The sequence below is a fragment of the Tamandua tetradactyla genome, chromosome 24, assembly GCF_023851605.1.
Source record: "Tamandua tetradactyla isolate mTamTet1 chromosome 24, mTamTet1.pri, whole genome shotgun sequence".
NCBI lineage: Eukaryota > Metazoa > Chordata > Mammalia > Pilosa > Myrmecophagidae > Tamandua > Tamandua tetradactyla.
In genome coordinates, this window is record NC_135350.1 from 30,930,615 (window position 1) to 30,957,879 (window position 27,265).

Genomic DNA, 27,265 nt, shown 5'->3' on the forward strand with positions numbered 1-27,265 from the left:
CTACCAGATGTCTTTACTGCTATGGAAGGATTATAACAGTGCTGACTTCTGATTTAATGGTTGTTTTTGTTTCCTAGGCTGCTCCAGCAAATACAATGATATGGTTTAGTTTAAACACTGGGAATGTATTAGCTTACAATTTGAGGCTGGGAAAATGTCCAAATCAAGGCCTCATCAAGGTGCTTTTTCCCAAAGATTGTGGCTTCTGGAGCTTGCTGCCTTGATACTTGGTCTTTGGGTTGTCACATGGCAAGGCACGTGGTGGTGTCTTCAGATTCCACTAATGTTCAGCTTCTGCCAGTTCATCTGCAGCTTTCTGTGTATTCAGTCTGTTTATAAAGGACTCCAGTATTAGGACTAAGAGCCAGCCTGATGAGCTGGGTCACACCTTAACTGAAGCAGCCTCATCAAAAAGTCCTATATACAATGGATTTACACCCACAGGAATGAATTAGATTTAAGAGCATGTTGCTTCAAGCAACCAGAATGGTTTATTTTATTCTTTGTAAGTAGTCTGATGAGGATGCAGTCTACCACATAAAAACACTCAGGCAGATGATATAGGGCTTCGGTTTTACTCAGCTCTTCAGTTAAATTTCAGGCATTTATTCTTTACCTACTGTGTGCTATGGGGTAAGTCTCTCATACAACCTGTGATGATAATTACCTGCCGTTTTACTTTGCAAAAGCTGCTGAAATTCAATATAACAGAAATGGATTTTTCCAATTTAAAAAGAGAATTTATTAAGCTGCAAGTTTACAGTTCTAAGGCATGAAAATGTCCAAATTAAGGCATCTAGAGACAGGTACTTAACTCCAAAGAAAGGGCTGATGGAGTTTGGAATCTCTCTCTCATCTGGGAGGGTACATGGCAATGTCTGCTAGCTTTCTCTCCCCATTTCATAAGGTTTCCCTGGCGGTATTTTCCTTCTGGTTCTCTGAACGTCTCTGGCTATGTGGAGTCTGTTGGTTCTGTTGGTTCTGAACTTTTTCCAAAATGGTTCCCTTTTAAAGTGCTCCAGTAAGCAACCCCACCTTGAGTGGGTGGAGACACATCTCTGTAGAAATCATCTAATCAAAAGTTACAACCCACATTTGGGTGGGTTACATCTCCACAGAAACAGTCAAAAAGATCCCATCTGGCAATATTGAATGAGAATTCAAGAACTTAGCTTTTCTTGGGTACACAACAGATTCACACCAGCATATTCCACCTTTTGGACCCCCCAAAATATATTCTTTCCAAGTGCAAGATATATTCATTCCATCACATTATCACAGAGCCTTAAACCATTTCAATAACAATACAAATACAATACAAAGTCAGAAACAGTACAAAATCTCATCAAAGTCAGCTACAAGCAAAGTCTGTCCTAAGACAAAATTCCGCTCTGGTTCTGGACCTGTAAAACTCAGAAAAAGTTATCTGCTGCCAATATACAAAGGAGGAACAGTCACAGGCTAGATGCTCCCATTTCCACAGGGAGAAATGGAAAGGAACACAGAGGTCACAGGACCCAAACAGTTCTGGAAACCTACAGGACAAACTCCATTTGATTTTAAAGTCTGAGAGGCATTTATTCTTGGGGCTTTAGAAAGTGGCAGTCCCACACTTTCCAAGGGCCTACTCAGTAGCCCTGCTCTCTCCAATGTGACCCGGAGGGATATTGGGGACAACTTTTACTCACTTCCAGTCTCTCCGTATATCAGGGCTGCACCCAGGCTCTCTGCCATATCCGGGACACCCGCTCAACACTTCCAGAACATAGGGTGGCAGCCAAGCTCTCCCCTATCCCCAAGGAATGTGCTCTTACCGCTACAAGGCCTGAGGTAACACAACTCTCCTGAGAGAGGAGGTGAAAGGCCCACCCTCTGCCTTTGGGACAAACTCACCCTCTTCAAGCGCTCGAGTGGGTCTGCTCTCACGGCCCAAGGTTTCTTGGCTTTAGACCTCAGCTTCCATTGTTCTACCTTTGAAGTGTTTTTTCCTCCAGTTTTCCATCTCTTTTAGTCCAGGCTAGCTGTGGTCCCATTTATACAGCTCCCACAACACTCTTGTTGGTCTTCTATACAGTACACTGTAGTAATGTCCATCAGACAAGAGGACTTTCCACAGATCCTTTCTGGATAACTCTATCTCAAATCCTTGCTGTAATGGCTGACTGCTTCCATGTTTTGTTAAATCCTCACATGGGTACTATTCTTGGGTCTCTCTTTGTGGAAGTCTAGATTTTTCCAGATCATCAATTTCTGGTTTTTTTATACCCCAAGAATTAAGTTCTCACTTACCTCTTTCCGGTTGCATTTCACTATAAGCTGCGAAGGGAAGCCAGGCCACACGTTACACATTTAATTTGGAAATTTCCTCAGCTAACTATCCTGGTTTCTCACCTTTAAATTCTAATTCACATGGTTATGTCTGCTAGCTTTCTCTCCTCATTTCGTAAGGCTTCGTTTCCCTGCTGGATCTCCAGTGGTCTTCTCTGGCTGCGTGGGTTCTGTTGGTTCTGAGTTTTTTCCAAAATGGCTCCCTCTTAAAAGGCTCCAGTAAGCAACCCCACCATCTCCATGGAAACCATCTAATCAAAAGTGACCACCCACAATTGGGTGGTTCACATCTCCATGGAAATAATAAAAAAGCTCCCACCCAGCAATACTGAATGAGGATAAAAGGACATGGCTTTTCTGGGGTACATGCCAGATTCAAACCAGCACACCCGCTATTCATTTTCAGAAAGTGTGGGCCATTGTTAGAAGGGACCTATGGGCTGGTTTAGTGAGGCAAGGCCAACTGTCTTCCAAAGGCTGGAAATTACCTCAGCAATTCAGACGACTGACATCAGTGATGAGCAAATGTTCTTTTCAATTTTTGTTGTCATATGCAAGAATTTATGTATTCATTTGTTTGGAGTTCTTTCAGCCCCTGTCCATAAATAAACTCTCAGAAGATTAGTAAATTAGAATATATGACCATGGGTGTCTTTGACGGACTTGACCCTTGACATCATTAGTGAGTCGTGATGAGCTTGCTGGGTAAAAACTGACAAAAAGAGGGAAGAAATCAGGACACGTTTATTTTGAATGGCCCTTGAGGTTTTTAATAAGAACATTTGCATCAAATGAAAGGTAATTTAATTGAGAAATATCCCACATTTAGGCTTAGTGTAAAGTCACTGGAATAAACAAAAGTCCAAGTAGCCAGGTTAAGGAGCAGGAAAATCCACCAGGATTCTCACTTGCTCTTATGGTAAGATTATAAATATGAGGAAAGATCTTATGATGTGGTCTAATGTATCTCAAATAGATAAATATGATTAGAACTAAGTGAAAACCTGGTGATCTAAAAACATATACTGTTATGGAACAAACTTAATGCTTTTATAAACTAAATTGAGTTATATGCTTAACTCACATATTGATCTTTGTATAAGCCATGCATCACTACTCTCCTTATTTTGCTGAATCCTCACCATATCATAAAATCTAAGTATATTTATCAAGGTCATAGAAGCAGCTTCATATTGAAATACAATGATTATCCCTTGAAGGCAAGCAGAAGCACCTTCTAGGACTCTGTCCATCTCCACTTTGGCTAGAGATTTGATAGCTAATTTTAAAACAGAGAGTTTTAATTTCCCAACATCTTCATACAGATTTTTCTTGTAGGTGTTTCTTAAACCTGTCTCAGGGATTGTCAAACTTTGGAGGCATAAAAATTGTTGTAATGCATGTACAGTAGTTGAGAGAAATTCAGATATATATGTTTTTTTGTATGCTGTATGCCGGGGTCATATTTCATTCTTTTTTCCTTGTAAGTATCCCGTTATTGCAACACCATTTGTTGAATTTTTTTGTTGTTGTTTGTTCATTTTTGTTGATTTCTTCTGTTTGTTTGTTTTGGGAAGTGCATGGGCCGATAATCGAACCTGGGTCTCCCGCATGGCAGGCGAGAATTCTACCACTGAACTACCCTCGCACCCCTTGTAATTTTAATTATATTACTTTGCACCTGATATGCTGACATTAGACTCAGCTTAGTATGTTAGACATGGCTAAACTGAGGCAAAGTGACTTGTGTTCAGTTTTATAAGTTAACAAGCAAGTAGAATAAATAACCTTACTAGTAGTGTTTTGATAATCCCATAAAAGCAACTCTGTTTTGCAGAAGAGGAAATTGAGACACAGAAAATTGAAACAATCCACCCAAGCCCATAGCAAAGAAGTGCCTGGACCTAAATATGAACCCAGATCTGTCTGTTTTAATAATCCTTTTTTCATGCAAGCTCTTGGATGCCGGATGCTTTAAAATGTGATTTTCTTCTGATATGTAGAGTCCCCCCCAATTATTGATGTTTATTCATTTTTTTCCCGTTGATATCATTTTTCAGGGAAACTGTGCTTCTTGTTTAAATATTTACTTATTGTAGGGTTTTATGCCAAACACAGTGTGTTTGTCATACATTGGGAACATCATTCTAGACTGACTCTCCAATTTCATTAGAGTAGAAATACCAAGATTATTTGCTGCTTCCTCTGCTTGCCACACATTTGAAACAAAAGACAACTGTTTCGAAGTCCTTCCATTTAAGGGTGAAAACTTATCCATGTTATTTTAGCTTTCTCATGAATATCAATGATAGTGTTTCTAATGGAGAGTTATTTTATAATATAAATCATTAGCATTACCTCATCGAAAAGCTGAATTGCAAATTAAGCCGTGAACATAGCAAGCCCTTTTCTATTATTTCCCTGTGTGTCCCCCTTTAATCTGCTAGTTAATGCCCAGATAATACTTACAAAGACTGTGGGGCTGTTGTCCAAGGGCTGAGATCGAACCCTTACTTTACTGCTTCACCAGCTTTGGGATGTTTAGAGAAGTTCTCACCACTCTATGGCTCAGGCCGCTCAGTCTGCAAACATGAAGGGGTTAGGATCGAAAATTTGAATCAATGATCTGGTTTAACTCTAAAATCCAGGGATTTTGCAAGTGATTGAGAGACATGGTTTTGAGAAATTTGAACTTGATCAGTGATGTTTAGAGGTTACAGTATTTCTCACAACAGCATATTTGCTTGATAATATTTTCTATCAAAATTTTACATATGGGAGAAGAACTACATATTATCTTCTTCAAATACATTTAATCCTAAAGACATGATCATTTTTGGCTATCTCCTGCTATCCATAGCACATAGAAAGAAAAAAGTTAAAGACTAGAAAAATCAATGCAGTTACTGTTAGTGGGAAAACAGATGTTTACATACAGTTTATGGGATTGTCCCCAAGAGTTCCCACATGTAAATTCATTCAGTAGGTAATGCCCAGGCATATTAGCACACAGTTACTAGGTGTTCTCCACATTTAAAGCATAACCTGATTTAACTTACTACCAGTATAAAACCAAGGAAAGCCCTCGTTCCTTTTTATGACAGATGGGTATAGACTCTGATTCTTTATAGTAGTTGGACATCAGCTGAAAGCTATGGGCAATCCCACCTCTAGTCTAAATTATAACCTTGTACAAATTAGAAAAAGACTTTCTTTCCTCAAGTTACCTTACCACCAGCAGCCAGAAGATTGTTATGTTAACAGTCTGTTCTAGTTTGCTAGCTGCTAAAATGCAATATACCAGAAACGGAATGATTTTTAAAAAGAGGAATTTAATAAGTCACTAGTTTACAGTTCTAAGGCCAAGAAAATGTCCCAGTTAAAGCAAGTCTATAGAAATGTCCAATCTCAGGCATCCAGGGAAAGATACCTTGATTCAAGAAGGCCGATGAGGTTCAGGGTTTCTCTCTCAAGTGAGAAGGCACATGGCAAACACAGTCAGAGTTTCTCTCTCATCTGAAAAGGCACATGGTGAACATGGTCAGGGTTCCTCTCTCAGCTAGAAGGGCACATGGTGAACACGGCATCATCTGCTAGCTTCTTCTCCTGGCTTCCTGTTTCATGAAGTTCCCCGGGAGGCATTTTCCTTCTTCATCTCCAGAGGTCGCTGGCTGGTGGACTCTCTGCTTCGTGGCTATGTCATTCTGCTCTGCTGTCTCTGAATTGCTTATTCGCCAAAATGTTTCCTCTTTTATAGGTCTCCAGAAACTTATCAAGACCCACCCAAATGGGTGGAGACATGTCGTCACCTAATCCAGTTTAACAACCATTCTTGATTAAATCACACCTCCAGGGAGATGATCTGATTACAGTTTCAAACATACAGTATTGAATAGGGATTATTCTGCCTTTGTGATATGGGATTTAGATTAAAACATGGCTTTTCTAAGGGACTACATCCTTTCAAACCAGCATACAGTCTAAAGCTACACTCTGTACCAATGTGAATGGTGTTGCCCAAGAGTTGCACATGCAAACATTTGTGCATCATTAGTTTTACCAGGGTGACTGGAAACACAATCTTAGCTTTAATTCATTGGGTAACTTGACAATAATATTTCTCACCATTGGGACTCTGAAGAAGGTTGGGTTAGATAATCTCTTTTTTTTTTTTTTTTTTTTTTTTTAATATTTTATTAGTTTTTGTTTGTTTGTTTGTTTGTTTGTTTTTTACATGGGCTGGGGCCGGGAATCGAACCGGGGTCCTCCGGCATGGCAGGCAAGCACTCTTGCCCGCTGAGCCACCGCGGCCCGCCCAGATAATCTCTTAAAATGATGTTTTGACCGATGATGAGATAGCTTTTGGCAAAAGGAGCATTTCACGGGCCAAAACAGCCTACCCTTGCTCAGGTTTTCAAACTGTTCTTCCCTTTATTTTCTTGAAATGAACTTCAGTCAAACTTCCTTAATCCCTATTCCACTTGCTCAGAAAAGACCTAGTTTAAAAAATAAATTAGAAATGGCCCAAACAATTAAAATTAACATATGAGTGTTCCCCTTTGCAAAGCAGAAGCCCAGCTCTGGGCTTGACTTCCTCTAGCTACACTACAGCCTGGGTGGGGAAGTTCTGAGCTCTTCCCCCAGCTCTGTATGTGCTCCTTCTATAAATCCAAGGGAAGTGATTTTAAAAGCTATCAGTAGTGAGCTACCTTTTGTTCCAGACAATTCCTCCTTGTCAAGCCTGTCCCTTGCATTGCAGGACCTCCGGTATCCTTGACCCTCACTCATTAAAGACCAAAAAACAACCTCCTAATCATTAATACAACCAAAAACACCTCCCTTACCCCATTTCCAAACAACCCTTATAGAAGTAGTACCTCTGGTATCTAAGAAACCCTTTTAGCAGCTGGTTGCACTCTTGTCCTGGGAATTTGTTCTGAAACATACTGTTTTATCTTTGCCTGAAGCCACAAAAAACAAGGATAAGTTTATTTTAAAAGAGAGGGCATCTCCCTGGCGGCGTGGGAGATAATTCCCAGGGATGAGTCTGGCTCTGGCACCAGGGGATCAACAATTCCATCCTGAACAAAAGGGGGAAAAGAAGTGTAACTAATAAAGTTATCAGTGACTTAGAGAGTTCAAATAGAGCCAAGAGGCTACTCTGGAGGTCACTGTTAATGCAAGCTTCAATTTGACATTGCTGCCCGATCAAAACCATTCCAGCCAATCTTAAAGAGCACCTAGGGCAATATGTAAGATTCTCCAAAGGTTCCATGCCCTAAGGTAACTTTCCAGAAACTACAATCTCCAGATAGGTCTCTGGACCAGATAAGTCTTGAAAACTAGGGGGCCCAGCCTCGCCGAACATCAGTTAGTTCCATCTCCCTACCCCATATTATTGAAAACCCCTTCCAATATGAAAAATTTAGAATGGCCATAGCCCAAATATCCCAAAAGAGTGGGATAGCAAGACCAAAGGTGATGGTGGAGTTATAAAGAGAAGGTAGGGTTTAACAAACAAGTATGATTGCTGAATTAGATTTATTTTAGTCTCCAGTATCTTAGAGCAGCTAGAAGTAAAAACCTAAAATTGTGGAATTGTAACTCATACCAAACTCTGAAATATGTTCTACAACTAATTGTTGTGCTGTGCTTTGAAGTTTATTGCTTTTATATATATCTATAAAATATATATATATTACAAAATATATTCTATATATATAAAATATACATTATTTTTCACAAAAAAGAAAGAAAAAAAGTCCATTGTGGTGATAAAAAAAAAAACTATGTAAGCCTTTTAACCTCCTATATTCGGGAGTAGCTAGAAAGAAAAATCTGAGAGGATTATATGGTAGCCCATGACTAACTCTGGGATCTGTCCTGTAACTACTTGCTGAGGAATGCTTTGAAAACTATTGCTTTTTTCTTTCTTTGCTTTGTATATATGTTATATTATACAATTTTTTAAAGTTTTTTTTAAAAAAAGAGGGCGAAAGAATAAACAGTATTTTAAAAAGTGCATTGCTCGTGGTTTCTCAGAAAACTTGGGTTTCTTGCCTCTGTAGTAACTGAGGAGACTGAAACTCAAGCAAGTTTCCTAAAGTCACTCATTTTATATATCTGAAACAAGCTTTGTTGACCTACAAATAAAATTCCTTAAGTATCCAGCTTCTTAGTGTCATTACCAACCATTGTGCCTTAGCAATGTTTATCTTAATGGTGTTGATGTAGTAGTAATTTGTTGATTGCTTGCAACATGTTGGCATTTTACAAATCTCATTTGTCTAAACTGAGACTATGGAAGTAAATATTCTTAGCCCCTTACAGAGATGAGAGAGCTGATGTCTGGGAAAGTTAAGTAGTTGAACCAAGCTCTCTCAGCTAGGAAGTAGCTGAACTAAGTTTCAAACTGATATTCACAAGCCTGAGAAAATCAGTGCTCCACTGCCTTGGCCAACAATTGGTGATTTTTCAGTCTGCTTTGCTTTCGCATCGTAAGAATGTTAACTGAAATTTTTAACTTATGAACCAGGCTGTTGATAGCGACACCAAAAACAATTATTTTGCACTGTGTTCTGCTGGAGATGTAATTTTTCCTTATTGAGAGGCCTACTCTCGGCAAGGTCACCTCATTAACTGCAGGAAATGGTCCCTTTGGTTCTGTGAGAGGTGAATCAGATGAAGAAGCATAAAAGCAAACCTTAGAAAGTGATTCTGGGTTCCCATCATTTAGGGGATGGAACAATAATCCCTTTCTCCTCTGATTCACAACTTCCTAAGTGATGCTTTAATTCTGCAGTTTGCAGAAGTGTTTTGAAAGGGATGGAAAAAGTTTTACAAGGTTGTCTTCCAAAACTCTTTATCAGTGTTTCCATCACAGAGTAAAATGGGGTGTTGAGCCATTAGTGAGTACACTTAAATCTAGTCTGTTTTACATTTTCCCAGTAGGAAAATAGCAGTTTGGTCAGATTGATCCTAATTGCCTATGAAGAATAATAATGAGACTTAAAATTTTTTATTTTATTTTATTTGAAACTCAAATGCATACACTTCATCCAATATATTGATAAACCGATAGATAGCTCCCAAGCCAAGTTTCACAGAAACCATCCACAAAATCCAGCCACTTTGTGTTGTCCCACCACTTCCTCATAGTCTATCATTTGTAGAGACACTAAAGCTATCTTTTTAAAAGTACAGCCAATCACAGGATTTGCATTTCATGTAAACTAAAGTTCAGACTCCTCTTCTTGGGCCACCAGGCCTACATGATCTGGCTGCCCCCCACCTCTTTGACCCTCCCTTCTACCCTCTCTCCTCTTTCTCACTTGCTCCAACTCCTGAGCTCCTCCCAGAGCGTTGTTGATCTTTGCTTAGCTGATTCTTCCTCGTTGTTCAAGCTTCAGCTCAAGTTTCATCTTATAAAATGAGGTGGCCATGTCTGTTTCTCTGATGACATTCATTTTATTGTTTGTTTTATGGGGTTTTTTTTGGGGGGGGGCGGGGGTGCATGGTCCAGGAATCAAACTCGGGTCTCCCGCATGGAAGGCGAGCATTCTACCACTGAACCACTGTTTTATGTTTTAGAAGGTCTTTTTTCAGAATTTGAGATTATCTTATTTGGTTTACTTGTTGTCTTTTGAACTAGAAATGTAGGCTCCCTGAAAACAGGAGCTTTTCCCATCTTTCTGTCTCTGTATCCCCTCCCCCTCCCTGCACCCAGCACATAGTGGTGTTCAAGAGTATTTGTTGAATGAATGAATGAATGAATGAATGAATTCCAGTCCTATGCCTGGAAAGTGAGGCCAGATAAATATCATAAGACAAAAAAACAGGTATTGAATTGTCCAGATCTCATAAATTAAGGGAAAATTGAGATTAAAATCAAAATTATATAGTGTTCTTATATTATTCCTTGGTCTGCCTGTGAAGAACAGGAAATCTGTTGGGAGTCTGGTAGAAAGCAAGCAAAAACCCAGGGAAAAAAATTCAGACTATGATATTTCTCTCTGGAAATAGAAATAGGCTTTTTCTTCTTTAAAATACAGCTGTCTGTTCTATTTATTCAAGCAGGCCTGTGGTGAACCTTACCAAATTTTCAGGATAAACATCAGAACATCCCTAAATATCCTATTTAACACTCATTTCCTGGCCTTCTCATCTTCAAAAAACAAGTCTTGTGAAATCCCTCTACCTGACACCATCCCAGCCAAAATGATGGCTGTCTTGTCTTCTCTACCAGCAATGAACGTGTTTTAAGACTTTGGATTTCAGAAATAACCTTTTGCCTAAGGCCTGCATACGCCCTAGATGTCCTTTTTTTGAGTTCACAGACTACAAATGGAAAAAGGTTATTACCAGACAGAGGTGTTTAAAAATGAAAATCAAACCTAATGCATGGACTCAGACAACTGGAATAGGAATATAATATTTATAAAACTGAGTAGGAGGTTGCAATCATTGCTCTAAAATAAAGCATTAAAAATTAATTCAGAGCAAACCTGTCTGTGCTATAGCAAGCCTCTCTTTCATTAAGGTGGCACTGCATATTTCTTCAGAATTAGTTCACAAAAATAGGTAAATAGCTTGTAAGAACTGAGTGTTCTGCAAACTACAGATGAGCTACCTGCTTTTAGTACCAAAGCTTTACAGACCTTTAATTTTGAGCCAATTAATAGCGATCCTTGCAGTCTCCCTATATTTTTGCCCTTAAGCATTACTAGGGAGGTTTATTCAAATATCTTGGTCATCTCCCTGTGATTAATTAAATCAGTATTGTGTCGTTTGATTGGTTCTTATGTTGCAAGATATTACATCTTGGAAAACTATGGTTGCCAGTTATAAGTTATACTTTAAAGTTTCCCCAGAATTTTCTTTTCAAAAACTGTGTTCCACATTTTTTTGTATGTTTTTCCTAACCTTCTTCCACTTCAATTATAATTTCTCGTTATTCTTATCATCGTTGTTTGTTTGTTTTCTACCTTGGAATATGCTAACAAGAAAGAAAATTAAAACTTCTAGTGTTATTTCTGCATTTGTAGTTGAGATGAAGGTTTTATTTTGCCCAATTGATACTCTGAAATCCTAAAATAAGTAACCTTATAACCTCTAGGCCTATTGATTTTGGAACGATTTCAAATAAAAGGCATCCAGTTTCCATTTCATTGACAAACTGCTCAGTCCCTGGGCAATACCTATTGGATTCTTATTAAGTGAAGAGAGAGGGAAAAAACCAACAGAAAATCCAAAAAAGTAGATATGAGTTGAAAGGGGGTGGTCTCAACTCAGTTCAGCAAATGGGTACTTAACCTTTGACCAATGACGACAGGCCTTCTTTCCTTCTATTATGCCAAGAGCAGGCTGTTATGATTAAATAAGAAAGAGGAAAAAAACTGTTTAGAGCTTTACTGAATATATCCTGGGAATTAAAGCATATGGCAAGGATAAGGAAAAAGTATTTTCCATATGCTAATGACCCTTGATGTCTGAAATAAATTAGATCCATTAGAGTTTATGCTCAATAAAAGAAAGACTTTAAGCACTCCAAAGTTAGTGACTCGAGACCAGTTTTTGCTCTGAAATTCAATCTGCCTACTTATTAATTCTTAGAGAGGCTCCAGAACAGGCAGGAGATGCAAAATCATAATTCTGCGGTGAATCAGAATTTTAAAGGACCATAGGTTTCTTCTCCTTTTCTTTTAATTAAACCATTTTTCATGCTTCCCATTTTGTTCCCCTCATTAATTTGATTTTGGTCCCATTTTTGTTTATTCTTTTTCTTTTCAAGGTTTCATTTATCCTATTTCAACTGAACAGAGAACCCAGAATGAATATGGATTTTCTTGTAAGTTTGATGTTTGGTTTTTATGTTGCTGAATAATCATTTAATGTTATTGCCCCACATCAAGTTTACATTTCTTTGGATCACAGATGTGCACATAGGAAATGGGAGCCTAATATCTTGTAACATGAAAAACAAATTAGATTTTCCCTGCTGAAGAGAAAGGTCATTCCAAGTCTCTGCCAGCTTTCAAGTCCATCAGTCCATCATTCAGAACTTGAGTCCTAGTAACTGACAAAATTTATCATTGAAATATGCTGACATAAATAAAGGGCAAGGTTCACATGCTAAAAAGTAAAGGTTAAGAAAGTTTGATCTCTTGACCTAGGAATTATTAAGTGTTGCATAAGTAATTATAGCCTGGTAAAGTAAAACATTAAGGATCTTGAGAGAATATTCCGACCAAGTTCAGAATCCTGCTGCAGGACTTCAAATAAATCCCAGCCTCAAAGGTGGTCAGCACTTTGAGGGCAGTGCTCCCAAATCCCAGAGTATTTAGGCCATCACTGGGTTTCTGATAATATCTGTCAATATTGATATGATTTATGAGAAAGTGAATGTTCTGGAAACTTGAGGAATACAATAGCTTTAAAAAAGAAAAAAATCCTTTCACATACAAAAGAAATACAAAAGGCTTAAAGAAATAAGTGCTTTCCAACAGGGAATTCTTTAATACAGCCAAGCAAGGATTCCATGGCACAAGAGTGTGGGTTGTGACATGAGCCACTGGCAATCAACATGACGGGTTATTATGCCATAAATGATGTCGTTGTGACACTTAGGAGAGAAAAGTGGTTCTTCACCTTCTGGAAGGTCATGACCACTGCGACTCTGAGAAATCTCTCCCCCAAAATGCACATGGGTATTAAATTAGTCAAAGAATTTTCGATTGTTCTTGACAACCCAGAGTACCAGTCTCTTTTAGGGTTAGTGGAACAGCTTCTGTTAACCTTGCTGAACATTCTTTTATGAGTCACAGAAAACTAAAAATATGGACTTAAAGACATCTTTAGGGCAGTGCGATGGTGGCTCAGTGGCAGAGTTCTCGCCTGCCATGCCAGAGACCCAGGTTCGATTCCTGGTGCCTGCCCATGCAAAAAAAAAACAAAACAGGATGTCAGTGGGTTTCAGCAAAATGGTCATATTTGTTTGTCTTGTGTAAATTATCAGCTTATGACACCTTTTCCAGCTGTCTCATGCCCTGGGCCACCAAGGCATCAACTCAACATTTATAGGAATTTTTTCTTACTTTACCCAGAAACAAACCCCTCACAGTGCATTGGTCACATGCTTAATTGCCTCCTGGGACCAGCTGACCTTTCTGATCATGGAACCAGACCTGTATCTTCCTTGATGTACCATAGAGTGCCAAGGAATCTCTGACCAGAGACCGTGAGAAGCTCGAGGTTCTCAGAGTAATATACTGCATCTGTATCAAAAGCCTGGGACTTCAAAAAGGCTATCTCCATAAATCTCTTCTCCCCAGATCTGTGTCTTCTTCTGAAGACACGCCTTTCAAATCTGTTTGCTCCTTATATTTGTTTTGCTTAGTTACACCCATCCCACCCACCCCTCCATTGATTTAGGGGAGAGTGAGGAGAATGTTATAGAAAGTAAATTTTGTTTGTTTGTTTGTTTTTCACATGGGCAGGCACCAGGAATTGAACCCAGGTCTCTGGCATGGCAGGCAGGAACTCTGCCACTGAGCCACTGTGGCCCGCCCTGGAAAGTAATTTTATGACTTGGAGTGATGTTTAGGAAAATATTCTGGTTCATGAAATATACAGATTCAGAACATGCCAGATATTTCCAACAGAGTGTTTATGTTTATGCTTCTAAATAACTATCAGTGAACTCAAAACCTCCATTGAAACTTTTCCACCTGACATTAGTAATAAACATTGTTTCCTGTGGGTTGAGATGGCAGTCCCTCCAGTTTCTTTATAAGCGTATAAAGAAACTGGTCTGTTATGCTGTCCAATTATAAGATAGATGAGTGGGCGGATAGATGCAGAGTGCGAAAGGAAAAGAAATCAGAGCTAATTTTCCACTAAAAGGCCACAGTCGTTTTATATAGCTTTTGAAATAGAATTGAAATTAACCTATAAAAACGGCAGTAACTGTCTGAAAAAATTATAGCAATGCCTGTGTGTACTGTGGAAATTTCTCTAACCAGTTGGTCCAATGTTTCATTCTGCCCCCCACCCCTCAGCTGCTCCAGATTCCGACGACGTAGCCCTCTACGTCGGCATTGTGATAGCCGTGATCGTTTGTCTGGCCATTTCCGTAGTCGTGGCCCTGTTTGTGTACCGGAAGAATCATCGTGACTTTGAGTCTGATATCATTGACTCTTCGGCACTCAATGGAGGCTTTCAGCCTGTGAACATCAAGGCGGCAAGACAAGGTCAGTTGGCCTCCCAGTACCTACTCCTCTGTGTTTGCAAGGAAGCAGTTCCCTGCCTGCTTCAAATCCAGTGGAATTCAGGACATCCTGTTTAGCTAGAATGTGGGCTACATGGAGACAGGGATTTGGGTTCATTCTGTTTGCTACTGCATTAATTCCTTTCACATAACAAATTAAAATCAGCAAGGTTCACAGACTTTTTCTTTTCTTCTCTGACAGTTTAGGTTTGTGTAATCATGCCTTGTCACCTCTCCACCAGATTTATAAACTTTTATTTCATGTGATAACTGATTGATGCATTGATTCCTTGGGTCTCCTTTTTTTTTTTTTCCATTTGTTGAAACATGTAGTATTGCTGTGAGGACAGTGGTTTACAGAGGAACCCAAATCTACTGTAGAAATGGGGTAAATGATTACCTAAACAGTCACTTAGTGGAGCCCACTGTCTACAAATGCAATCTGTTGAAATAGTTAAATGCTTTAGGATTAATCAGTAGACTTTAAGACAAAATACAGAGTGAACTTGGCTACTCAGTGGTAGGCAATAATGAAACGGAGCCTACTTATGTAATTGTTAGGTGATTGTCTTGTTTTCAATTAGCTGAGTTGCCTGGCTTTGGGCTCAGAAAGTGTCAAGGGGAGTCTGACTAACGTAGGCGACCGGAACTGAATTCCTTTCTCTTTCTGACTCAGATCTCCTGGCAGTACCCCCAGACCTCACTTCCGCTGCAGCCATGTACCGAGGACCTGTCTATGCCTTGCATGATGTTTCGGACAAAATCCCAATGACCAACTCCCCCATTCTGGATCCGCTGCCTAACCTGAAAATCAAAGTGTACAACACCTCAGGTGCAGTCACCCCACAGGATGACCTCTCCGAGTTTACATCCAAGCTGTCCCCGCAGATGACCCAATCCTTGTTGGAGAGTGAGGTCCTCAACCTGAAGACTCAGAGTCTAGCGAGGCAGACGGATCCATCCTGTACTGCATTTGGCACCTTCAACTCCCTTGGGGGTCACCTTATTGTCCCCAATTCAGGTAACCTCTAAAAGTTTAAATTGCAAAGACACGGCTCAAAAACATATTTTTGCACCATGATCTTTTGTGGCTCTTGTTTTGTTTTCATTAAGTCTGCAAAGTTAAACAGCAGGCTGTATAAACTAAATCTGCTTTCAATTATCAATCAAACACTCCTTCAGACAAAATCAGCAAAACCCTTTAGCTTCTTCCCCCATCCAGCTCTGAAAACACTTCCCCCAGAAATAAACTCATAGCTTTCTGCTGAAGTATAATTTAGAAATGTCATTGCGTTTCTTTTTGATAGCGCTCCAGAAGGCAACATCAAATCAGAAGCCCTCACTGTTGTCGTCATGTTTTAAAAGGACAAATTAATTAGAAAACATCAGTTTGTTCAGTTCCAATTTACTATAGGAAGTACTTCAGGACACTACTCTCTAGGTGATCAGAGGACACCATAACAGACAGCAAAGCTTCATTTATTAACGTAACTACTACAGTCTTCCGTTTCAAGGAATTAATAAGCCATTCACTCCTACCTCTGATATATGTACCTAGAATCAAAGTTTCCTTATGTGTCCTTTCATAGTATTATTTTGAGCTTTCAGTCTGTTATTTAATCTAGAGAATCAGCCTCAGAAATAAGTTTTATTCTCTAGAGGCCTGTCTAGAGGCTTATTATCTAGAGAGTAAGCCTCAAAAAGCTCTTAAACAGTGCATAAAAGTTGGCAAGGGATGATGTTTGATTATAAAGTTTGCTACTCATTAATCAGTAGTAGTAAGGGTTGGAACACTGGTCATAAGAGGGTTCCTCTGTAAAGCTTTCTTAACTCTTTTGGACAAGATTGTAAGTATTTTGTAAATACAGTATTGAGATGCAATTTGATTGACTGAAAGTCTTCATATAGCATAAGAAAATAAGACAATATCCGTAAAGTCAAGCCATTTACAGACCGGTTGGTCTTCAGGCTTGAATATGAAGTCGTCTTTGAGTCTTGCCTCTTACTCAGTTCTCCATTTCAGTGCCTTGACAATTTTCCACCCCATACTTGTGAAAGTATCTTTTAATAAAATTGAAATAATTTAATGGAATATCATTTTTCCTCTTTTCTCTCTATATGTTTTACATAGTTGAGATCATGTTTTATGTAAGCCGCTTTTTCATCTTTGCCTCATTAATTGCCATGCTAATGCATGTTCTTTACAAGATCTTTAAATATCTTTACGAGAGTCCAAAATATACTCCACTGTTCATTTATTGCTTAACCATTATAGCTGTTCCCAAAACAGCTGTTTTCCATGGTATTTATTGGATTATGCCTTACCTTCTTGTTTTCATACCTGTCACTTTTTCATCTGTGATTTATTTATCAGCACTTCTTAAGTGGAAGGGAGAAAGCTAATGGGTTTTAAATCCCTGCTATGAACTAGGCCATGGTGAGTCACATCTATTATTTCATTTAAGGGAGTAGCAGTCAAGTCACCTACCAGGTTGCAGGCCTTATTCTTGTGACTTTGCACACGTCATTCTGTTTCATCCTCATAACAAATACGAGATACCTGATGTCCCCTTTAAAAACATAAAAATATTGGGGCTTGGTAGCATCAGGTGTGGTCTGCCTACTTCCACTCTGCGCCCCTAACAAACCATTCTATTCACTGCTGAATTACACTTCCCACAACAGCACGGCACTCACGTTGCTTCTCAAGAATGCAGTGGCTCAGCATTTTCATGCCGTTATGCAGTGGTCTTGGAATAACAATCTTCCTTAGCTCACCACTCTTTATTCTTAAGACTTTCCAACACAGTCATGCAAGTTTTCTTACTGCCCAATGCTCACTTGGCATTTTCTACTTTCTTGTCAATTGAATGCAAAGACTAGATCACTTATCTTTTACTTCTTGGTGTTCACAACAGTGCCAAACACATTACGAGGCTCACAGGTGATGCTCCATGAGTTGTACAGAACTGAATGAAACTGGAGTAAAACGATGGAACCAAACATCTTTGGAGTGCTCCCTCCAGGACTCACTCTTTGTGGTGCTTTTGCAGTGGTGGTCAGTGACCCTCACGCTGTGCCTCCACCCTCCACCCCGGCTGTCACTGGCATCACCTGGCAACTCGTTACAGCTACAAATCCTTTGGCCCCCTCCCCAGACGTTCTTAATCAGAAACTCTAAAGATACGGCTTAGTAATCTGGGTCTTAACAAGCCCTGCAGGTGATTCTGATACAGGCTCAAGTTTGAGAAACCCTGCCAAGGTCACAGTGAGCTTGGTACACAGCTCAATCCAGTAGTCCTACAAAATGGCCCCAACTGGCAACCAAGAAGAAACTCTTGACTGATGGGACTAAAAGCATCGGTTGTCGTTCACTTTCCAGAATTAACATGTAATGAAGTAATTTCCCCACCAACTACTATTCTCTTACAGACTAAACGCTGATGCCAACCAGATATTTCAGAAATGCATGCGCTTGATATTGCATAAGTTAGCATCTCCCTGACTTTGAATCTTGTGGGGATTTTTCCTTAATTAGAAAAGATGCATCATTACAGCTTTTTGAAACTTTAAGAGCAGTTGTTGGTTTTCCTCTTATTGTTTTACAAGGAAAACAACAGTGGAGCCATCTGTCTATTCTTCACAGAAAACAAGAGTTTTACAAACTACATCATTTCTTTGCGTGAGTCTGTAAGAGTTCAGAGGGGGGTTGTGGTAACAAATAAGGTCAGTAAGAAAGACAAGCAGGGCAACTGTGACCATTTATGTGTGTTTGGAGAATAAGAAAGCAGCTATGGTTACATGGGCACAAGATCTCCTCACTCCCCCTTGACACATTGCAAAGGTATTCTATGGAAGTTTCCTTCGGGGTTCTGATTCATAGGTCTTGTGTAACTGCATTTCTCTTTTGCTATTCAGGAGTAAGCTTGCTGATTCCCGCTGGGGCCATTCCCCAAGGAAGAGTCTACGAAATGTATGTGACTGTACACAGGAAAGAAAATATGAGGTAAATATATGCTTTTTTTGATGCACTTGACTTTATCAGTGTCTCACTTGGAGGAAAATTGTACAACAGAAAGAATAAACCCCACATATTTTCTTCTTACATGCCCTGCGTCCACCATTTATTTTCTCATTAGGCTTGTAAAAGGTCAACTTTCATTTCTCTTTACCTCTGACACCCTAGATACTTTTGCAAATCTTGAGTATGGGCAGGAGGCCAGGGATCTTTTCCCCTGTGGACATGAGACCATATTCGCTGGAAAAAAAAAAAAATGGCCAGAAATGAGATCCATTTATGTCCACAGAGACATGGGGCAGGCAGGGAATGTCAGCTTCATGTGGCCTGACTCAGGAATCCAGCTTGTTTCCATTATAGGGTTAAAGGTCACAAAGAATTGGACAGTCCCTTAACCCCTGGCCTGCCATCCCCTACCCCTCCCAGCCTAGCTGCTTTCCTCTCACCCATGGAGTCTTCCTGTTGTGACTCTCTTTTAACTTAAGTATTATCAACCTCCTTCTTATGATTGACACTCAGAAATTCCTCACTTGGTCCTTTCAAAATGAATATAGGGTTGATTAAAACGAGATTGCATCAAAAGGCTCTATTTATCATGCATCATAATCATGAAAACAAGTTATTTTAAGTAAAAATAACAAAGGTAGTGTGAAAGTCCTAAATTCGATTTTCAGCTTGGCCTCTCCCAAATCACATATGGTCTTTTTTGATTAGTTACCATATAAAGTGCATGAGTTAAGTAGAGCTTTAGAGGTCTGACTGATTAATGTTTCTGAAGTACTTGAGATCTTAAAATAAAAGATGCTTTTAAAATGGAGATCCTTAGCATGTAATTATCATCATTTTTCCCAAGGGGGAAAGGATCAGGCATCTCAACGCTGAGAACTGAATAGAAAGCATGACTGCAAATGTAGAACTAGGTTATCATTATAATGCATTAGACCTTTTATCTTTCCTCTCTCATCCTCAGAAAAAATATCTATTTTTACTTTTATTCTTCTGTGGCCAAAAAGCTCTTTTATTATGCTCTCAGGTGGATATATTGGTATTTATAATCTGCATGACCCAGAACATTTTTTCCTCAGATGATGCCTTTAAACCTACCCAAATAGTATAAGAAAATAATAAAATTCCTTGAGCATTATTCATGTCTTAAATTTGAGCAACTTTGGTAAATTAGTAAAAGGCTCGTATTTACTCACATCAAATATTCATTTTTTTCCATTCCCAATGCAAAGCAACATTACAGATCCTTCACAACAAGAGAAATGAAGACTAGCAATCTCCAAGATCCCCTTTATTATTATTATTATTTTTTATTTCTCTTGTTCAGAGTCAAGGTTAACATTGAGTACATCCATCCCTCAAGGCCTTTATCAACATGGGCATGTTGCTTAAACAGATACATAGGTACGGGCTCATGCTGTGTGCTGAGAAGTAGTGAGGTGCCCATGGTCTCTTATTTTCCATCAGGTTACCATTATCTTTAGGCTGGAGAACAAACCTTAAGCAGCTGCCGCTGGAGCATGATGAAGCTGAAAGCTTTGTGCACTCACGTGCCTCAGGCGGTTTGCCTTCCCACGGTTTAGATGGCACTCTAACCAGGGTAACTGTACATTTTAGATGAAGGAAAGAAACACAGAAAACTGCAAAGGTAGGCACTTCTGCTTTTAGGACCCTCTACCTTTGACCATAAAGAACTATGAATCACTGCGCATCACGTGTAACTATGAATCACCCTCGATATGTTTACCACCCAGAGTTAGGTGCACAGGGAATTATTCCACTGAATTTAGTTCTGTTCATAAGAATGAAGTTAGAGAAATGTCAGGATCTCAAAGGAAGATATGCAGGAAACTGTGAAGCAAGGAGCAAACACACACACAAAAAACAGTCTCAACAGAAAAAGCCCTCTCCGTGAATTTTCTGTTGTGCACCAGATGTGCTTTCCTTATAAAAACATGACGAGAATCTGCTAGAGAATATAATATGAAGGATGGCTGCCGTTCATTCTGCACAGTTTCATCTCATTGAAACTTTACCACAGTTCTGCAAGCTGCGACTGGCTCCACTTTAAAGATGAAAAAACTAAGGCTCAGAGAAGTGTAGCCACATGCCCAAGGATGTCCCCGTTAGTCATTGAGGGAGGCAGAACTCAAACCCAGGTTCATTTAACCCCAAAGCTCTTTTGCTTTCTAACATGCCATCCCACCTCCATCCCACCAGTCCATAAACCTAGCCTCTGCCTTCTTAGATTTTCCTTATGGGTCACCAAAAGCCCTTTCTAGTCACACATTATGAGATACAATGTCTTTGGGAGAAGACGCTTTGAGAACATCAAGAGGAATGAACGTTACTTCAAGGCATTTGTAGGAAAAGTCTCATCATTTGTCTTAATTTTCCTTCTCTCTGCTTCCCTTTGTATCATCCAAAACCAAGTATATTTCCAGCCGTGCAGTAGTCAGCTGGTCATCTGCTGCTGTTGAATCGTCTGAAGGGAGGCATGAACTTAATTACATGTGGCATGGTGAATGTGACCTGAGGGACCTTATCATCACTGTATATGCTCAAAGACAAAGTTCTGAATGGCAGATGAGAGCCTAAATGAGCCGCAGAAACTCTCGCTGAAGAGGGCACAGAGCCACGAGGCTGTGCTCCTGCTTTCCACCTCTCCGGCTTTACAGATCTCTTAAAGAGGCTGCAAAGCCTCTGTTTCCCCCTGTGGATACAATTTCCATGATTAATAGTACTACCGCGGGCCTTCTGCCTTGTTTCCAGTAGCAGTTTTTTAAAAATGAGTCTGACTCAGATTGAAATTTTGCCCTTTGTCAGTTCTTATTGAAAAACAATTTGAATTGAAGATATGAAAGATAATTTTCCCTTTCCTCCGTATTCTGTACTTGCTTGGCAATTCTATCAAGAGGCCAGAAAAGTCAATTTAGAAATGCCAGATGAAAAGGTAAAGAGGGGGTGGACAATGGTGGCTCAGTGGCAGAGTTCTCACCTGCCATGCCAGAGACCTGGGTTCGATTCCCTTACCTGCCCATGCAAAAAAGAAAAAAAAAAAAAAAAAGAGGTAAAGTAGGCTTTTTGTGTGTGAACTGTGGGGAGTAATACAGTAATAGCAGGGCTTTTAAAAGATTAATCTGGTACAATCAGATCAGTTGGGATGAATTGGGTGAAGGAACAGAAAGATTCCCCCTGAAGGCTCTATTAAAATAATCTAGGTATGGGGGAAAAGGGAATGAGTAAGGTCTCTGCCTGTGAGGATGAAGAGTGAACTATATTTCTGAAGAAAAAATATTTAACAACAGGCTAGATGTATTATAAAGGAATGGAAGAATACAAAGAATATATTTAGGAATCAAACCTTGGGCACTATGATAATTGTGAGAGCAATGAAAGAGGTTAGAAGCAGCAACTGGTTTAAGGGGGGGAAGGACCAATTCCTATATAGACGTACTCACTTCAATTTACTGTGGAGTATGTCAATGGAACTCTTAGAGATGCAAGTACAAAGTCGTGGAAATGAGTGGAACCTCTAAAGGAGAAAATGCAGAAATAAAAAGAAGACAGCTGAGGGAAGTAGTTGGAAAATCTTCATATTTAAGAAGATATGAAGACATGGAAGCATAAATCAGATAAATCAACTGCAGCTAACACAGTGCTTAACTTATTGTAGAGCCTCAATAAATATTTCAAAATTTTCAATATTTCAATTAGAAAGATACATGAACAAACGATGGTAGACCCGCATCCCAAAAGTAAAGGAAAAGAGTTTGAGGATGGAGGAGTTGGTTGACAGAGGTGTAATGAAAATGAAAATGTGAAGAAAAAGGCAGAACCATAAAAAGAAATCACTGAATTTGTTAACTAGAGGATGCAGTTGGTCTTTTCAGATTTTTTTTAGTTTTGGTGGTGGTGAGAGCCCCATAGAAAAGGCTTAAGGGGTAAGTGAGTGGTGAGGTAGTATATTTACATCTATCATATATATGAACTGAATATAAATAATAAAGTAGTATATTATGATCAAGTAGAGGGCCAACATTTCTTTACATGTACGTTCATTTATTTTAACATGTCATCGTTTGAAACTTTGTAAAATATCAGTTGACAATAATAGTTTTCAGTATTTGTCTTTTTAAGGGAGAAGTTCATTTCTCATTATCGAGTCTCAAGTACTTCAGTTTTAAGAAATAGTTATAAAAAAGACTACAGGTATGGGTGGGGAGGGGTACTGGCATATTTAAATCTTATCCTATATTGTCTCTACAGTAAGTATCTATTTATTGAAATCCTACTTACGCTTCTTGAATCAAGAAATGTTCAAGGTTGTTTATGAAAACATTCTTTTCAATGGGAGGAAAAACTGTAAAATAGATTAAAAGAAGATGAGAAAATGGGGGAATTGAGATTGGAAAAGATGAGATAAATTCAAGGTAAATAGTTAGAATAAAAATATTTGGTTGAATAAAAATAGTTAAATAGAATAAAAAGATAGAATAAAAAATAACATTTTTATTAGAATAAAAAGAAATCTTGGAACACGAGAACATATCTTGGAAATCGGTCAAGAATTTATTATTACAGAGCTTTTGAGAAGGGAATGTGGTAAGTTGCAAGATCCGCTTGTCCGCGAAGAAAAAATACAACCAGAAGTTTAATTGCTTCTCCTTTGGTTCCTCACAAAAATCTTTTGTTTTATATAATGAACATCATCCTAAAATTAAAAAAAAACACAAACAAATACAAACACAGAGCTGCCTCTATTACTGTAGCTTACTGTAGGCAGATGATATAAACCCTAAGATGCTAAATGGCCAAATTTGGTAAAATAATTACACAGAGATTCAGTAATTCAGCCCATGGCACAATGCTTACATCTGATCTGTATAAATCTAGGGATACATTTTGGGTCTTGAGATGCAGTGCCATTTTGCTCAGTTGAGCTTTTGATAAGAAGTAAGTTAGATGTTCCCTGTTGGTATCTAAAGTACACAGACTTCAAGCTGCCAGTTGGGTGTGAAGCCGTATGCTTTAAAAGACAGCTGAGCCGAGCGTAAGATTGCCATCCGGAGGGACCTAGCAAAAGACATGTGTTCATAGAAGACATCTCTTCTCCACACAGGTGGCTAGAGACAGATAGTCCTCAAGAAGGAGTTTTGAGGCTGCTCTAGCAAACAAAAACAAAAATAATGATTCAAGACCCTGAGCCATTATAAGAAAACCAAATTATACCATATGTGAAAGAAACCAAATGACTGGGGTTTGAAATTTAGCTTTGCTGCTGACTGGGGTTTGTATTCTTGGGCAAGTGTATTGTCTCTAGATTTCAATTTCCTCATATGGAAAAAGAGGTAACATAAATAAAGGGGTAATATAAATACTCACCCTAATTACCCTACAGGTGTACTGCAATGAAATTGCCGGTATGAAAGTGTTTTGTAAGGTATACACTTTTCTGTAGGAAAAGTTCTCCTCCCTGAAAACAACAGGCAAAGTATTGGAAACCAGCCCTCTCTCTGCGATTTCATCCTAGTGGCCTCCAAACCCACCCAAAATTTGTCACCATATTACCCTTGTTGGGCTTTAAAAGGCCTTTAGATTTTTAATCGTTGCTCATTGTTGAATTTCTACTTAGTTTATGCTTCTGCAGCTAGTTTTTGTTCTGCATTTACTTCCATATCAGATGCAATTAATATTTACTGAAACTTTGCTTGAATAACCTAGATAACATATGAGATATAGAGTGAAGCCCTTCTCCACAAAACATTGAATCATACTAATTTTCTACTATTTTGTTTTATATGTTTTATTATCTTTCCTTTACATAAATAAAGGAAATGTGAATTTAGATACTCTGACCTCAGGTTTCACATAGTTAACTCTAACTTTCCCTAAGTCACTGCTTCCATCTTTCTTCAGACACGTTTCCAATTTCAACCCAACTTCTTTCATCTGGACAACACATAAAAGATTCTTATCATTATTTCCTCTTTGTTTTTCATTCCCTTGTTATGAATTCCACTTCATCACTTCCCTATTCATTACATTCTTACACCTCACCGGGTTAATAAATTCTTTTGACACCTGCTACTCCTCTTTCCTCTCTCCTCCCTTGCTACCCCTCCTCTAAGACTGGTGCCCATCAATATTGCATGCCAAGGGTGTGCTTGGAGAGTACAATTCTGACAGCTCCCTAACCCAGCAGGGAGTCATCTGCTCCCTTCTGTTCCAACTCAGTGATGAGAGAACCCCTCCTCCTTCCTGCCTCAAGCACCGGCTGCTAACACCAGACTGAGAGACAGATGTTTCCAATCCCCAACAATATTGCAAGGGCCACTTGAAATGGATTCCACTTTAGTCTTCTGCCTTAAAAGTTTAATGCTAACTTCCCATGGCACACTTATCACTGAAAGTTAAGCGTAGTGCCCCAGAAAATGCAATTATTACATTTTCTTTTTCTTTCTTAGTTTTTTTTTTTTTTTTGCCCTTGTACGAAAAGTAGACTCAAACAAGAGTAAGGGCCATTACTTAGAGCAGATGGTATAGTATTAACTATGACACAATGAAAGCAAAACTTCACTCATCTTCTAAGAGAGGACAAGCTGGGCTAAGAGGAAATGAAAACCAAGGGGATAAAAAGGGTAGTAATAAGGTCTCAAGCTGCTGCTAATAACCTTACGGCTCCAAATATAAGTGCATTTCCAGGTACCTAAATAATCTTAGATTTAAAAGAGGAAACTGTGCTGTTTTTCAAAGAGAGTGAAAAGATACTAACAGACTAATAGTAGGTAAAAAATGACTTAATTGTCTAAGATGGAGGAAAAAAAGAAAAGAATACGGAAAAAAGAAAAGAGATCTTGGTGAAATTTTAGAATGAGGAAAAAAGCAGTGATGATCAAGCCTTATTAAGGTGAAAATATGCCAAATTATAATTGAGTTCCTAGAATTGATAATAATAATTGTCAAGAACTATGAAAGATATAAGATTTTACCTTAGATATGAGCTAACAAGCTAGCCCGCCATGGTTTCATGGGGTGCTGAATGATGATACAAGACTCCTGGGTCCAAGATGAAGGACAATTTATTACTCACAGCAACAGCAGTAGCCAGAGTATCCTCATTTTTGTGACAGTTTCCTGAGCCCCTATTTCCAAAAGGCAATGCAGAAAGAGCCAGACAGTACTGACACACTAAGTGGGTTGCATTGTAACAAGGGAACCCAGAGCTTAGGGGACCTAAATCTTTTATAACAGTTAGTACGCATGCCTGCCCTTTACTTCAGAATCAGACGCCATCTTATCTTTGGTTGCTATATAACCAAAGATAATCTAGAACAAACGGTAGACAGTGCCTCATTTGGAAAAATGCAGAAATATGAGAGAGCCATGGAGAATTGTCTCCCAAGAATATTAAAAATAACAACTACTGTCATTCATTGAAAATTATTTAAAGGAAAGTTTATAGATATAAACTAATATCTACATTATATAATATGTGATATATAAACCATATATAAAGATTAAAGTTCATTTCAAGTAACCATTGCAATTATAAAGGATTTTGATGTGTCCCTTATAATATCCTTGTGAATGAATGGAAAGATTCATTCTTCCTGGAAGAATGTACAGGAAATGTAAATTTTAATGGGTTTATATTTGGCTGAACTAAATAGCTCACAGTACTGATGACACACTAGAGAGAGGTTTCGAGCGGTGTCCTTGAAAAGGATTCTATCATTGGTCTATTCTTGTGTTACAGCCTTATCAGCGATTGGAGTGAGAATATAAAATGGCAGGCATATGGGATTTATGGAGGATAAAAGACTGGAAGAAATAGCCAATATTTGGAGGAAAGGAACAACATTAAGAAACAGATGGATTGAAATATTTGCCCTGAAACTATTAATGTGAAATTAAGTAGCTAAATATAAATGTCTGTGCATGGGTGCAAAAGCCATCATTATAATCACAGAACTATGAAAACTAACAGAAACCTTTCATGTTAACAATACCGAGAGTCGTTAGCGTTAACAAATTACTTAACCTCTTTGGGACTTCACTGCCGCATTTTATAAAGGAGACGCTTAGCCACAGGACTGCCACCAGCCTATCTATCTCAAGCACATGAAAAAATATTTATGAATAATTACTTGATTGAGAATAACCTAAGGCAACCATTTTGCGAGGCATTAATATAACTACATATTCGATCTTGAAGAAAAGAATTGTCCCCTCTAGTGTCTGCTTGAATATTGTGTTCATTTCACAATGTCCCACTTTAAGGAGGACATTAAGCACTAAGAGATGTCTCTATGGAAACGGAAATAGAAATATAGTGAGAGACCTGGAAACCATGTTCTTCTAGATGACAGTTACAAAATTGAGGATGTTTGATGTGGGATAATGAAGACTTGGAAAGACTTGTAACCGTCTCCAAATATTTGAAAGGCTTTCATGCCAATGAGGGATAGAAAGAGGGTCCAGGATATGTGAACAGGAGTTTCAGAAAGACTTAATGTGTTCAGTCTAAGTAACAATATTTTGTAAATTTGAGTTAATCATAAATGAGATGACCCATCGTTAGTAGTGAACTGAAAAGCACCTGTCCGCCATGCATAGAGAGCCTCCTGCTTTGGATGAAAAACCAT

At 38.8% G+C, this 27,265-nt stretch overlaps 1 protein-coding gene across 12 annotated transcripts in view; it reads left to right on the forward strand.

Annotated features, from left to right (window-relative positions):
• UNC5C (unc-5 netrin receptor C) overlaps positions 1 to 27,265 on the forward strand; it is a 381,478-nt gene that overhangs the window by 317,693 nt on the left and 36,520 nt on the right. For 11 of the 12 annotated variants that reach the window (XM_077142813.1, XM_077142826.1, XM_077142824.1 and 8 more), the window contains 4 exons: positions 12,119 to 12,175; positions 14,385 to 14,576; positions 15,270 to 15,614; positions 18,512 to 18,599. In XM_077142813.1, the coding sequence (XP_076998928.1) occupies positions 12,119 to 12,175; positions 14,385 to 14,576; positions 15,270 to 15,614; positions 18,512 to 18,599 (682 nt within the window). The remainder of the gene's footprint in view (positions 1 to 12,118; positions 12,176 to 14,384; positions 14,577 to 15,269; positions 15,615 to 18,511; positions 18,600 to 27,265) is intronic. The other variant, XM_077142815.1, reaches the window with a different exon arrangement.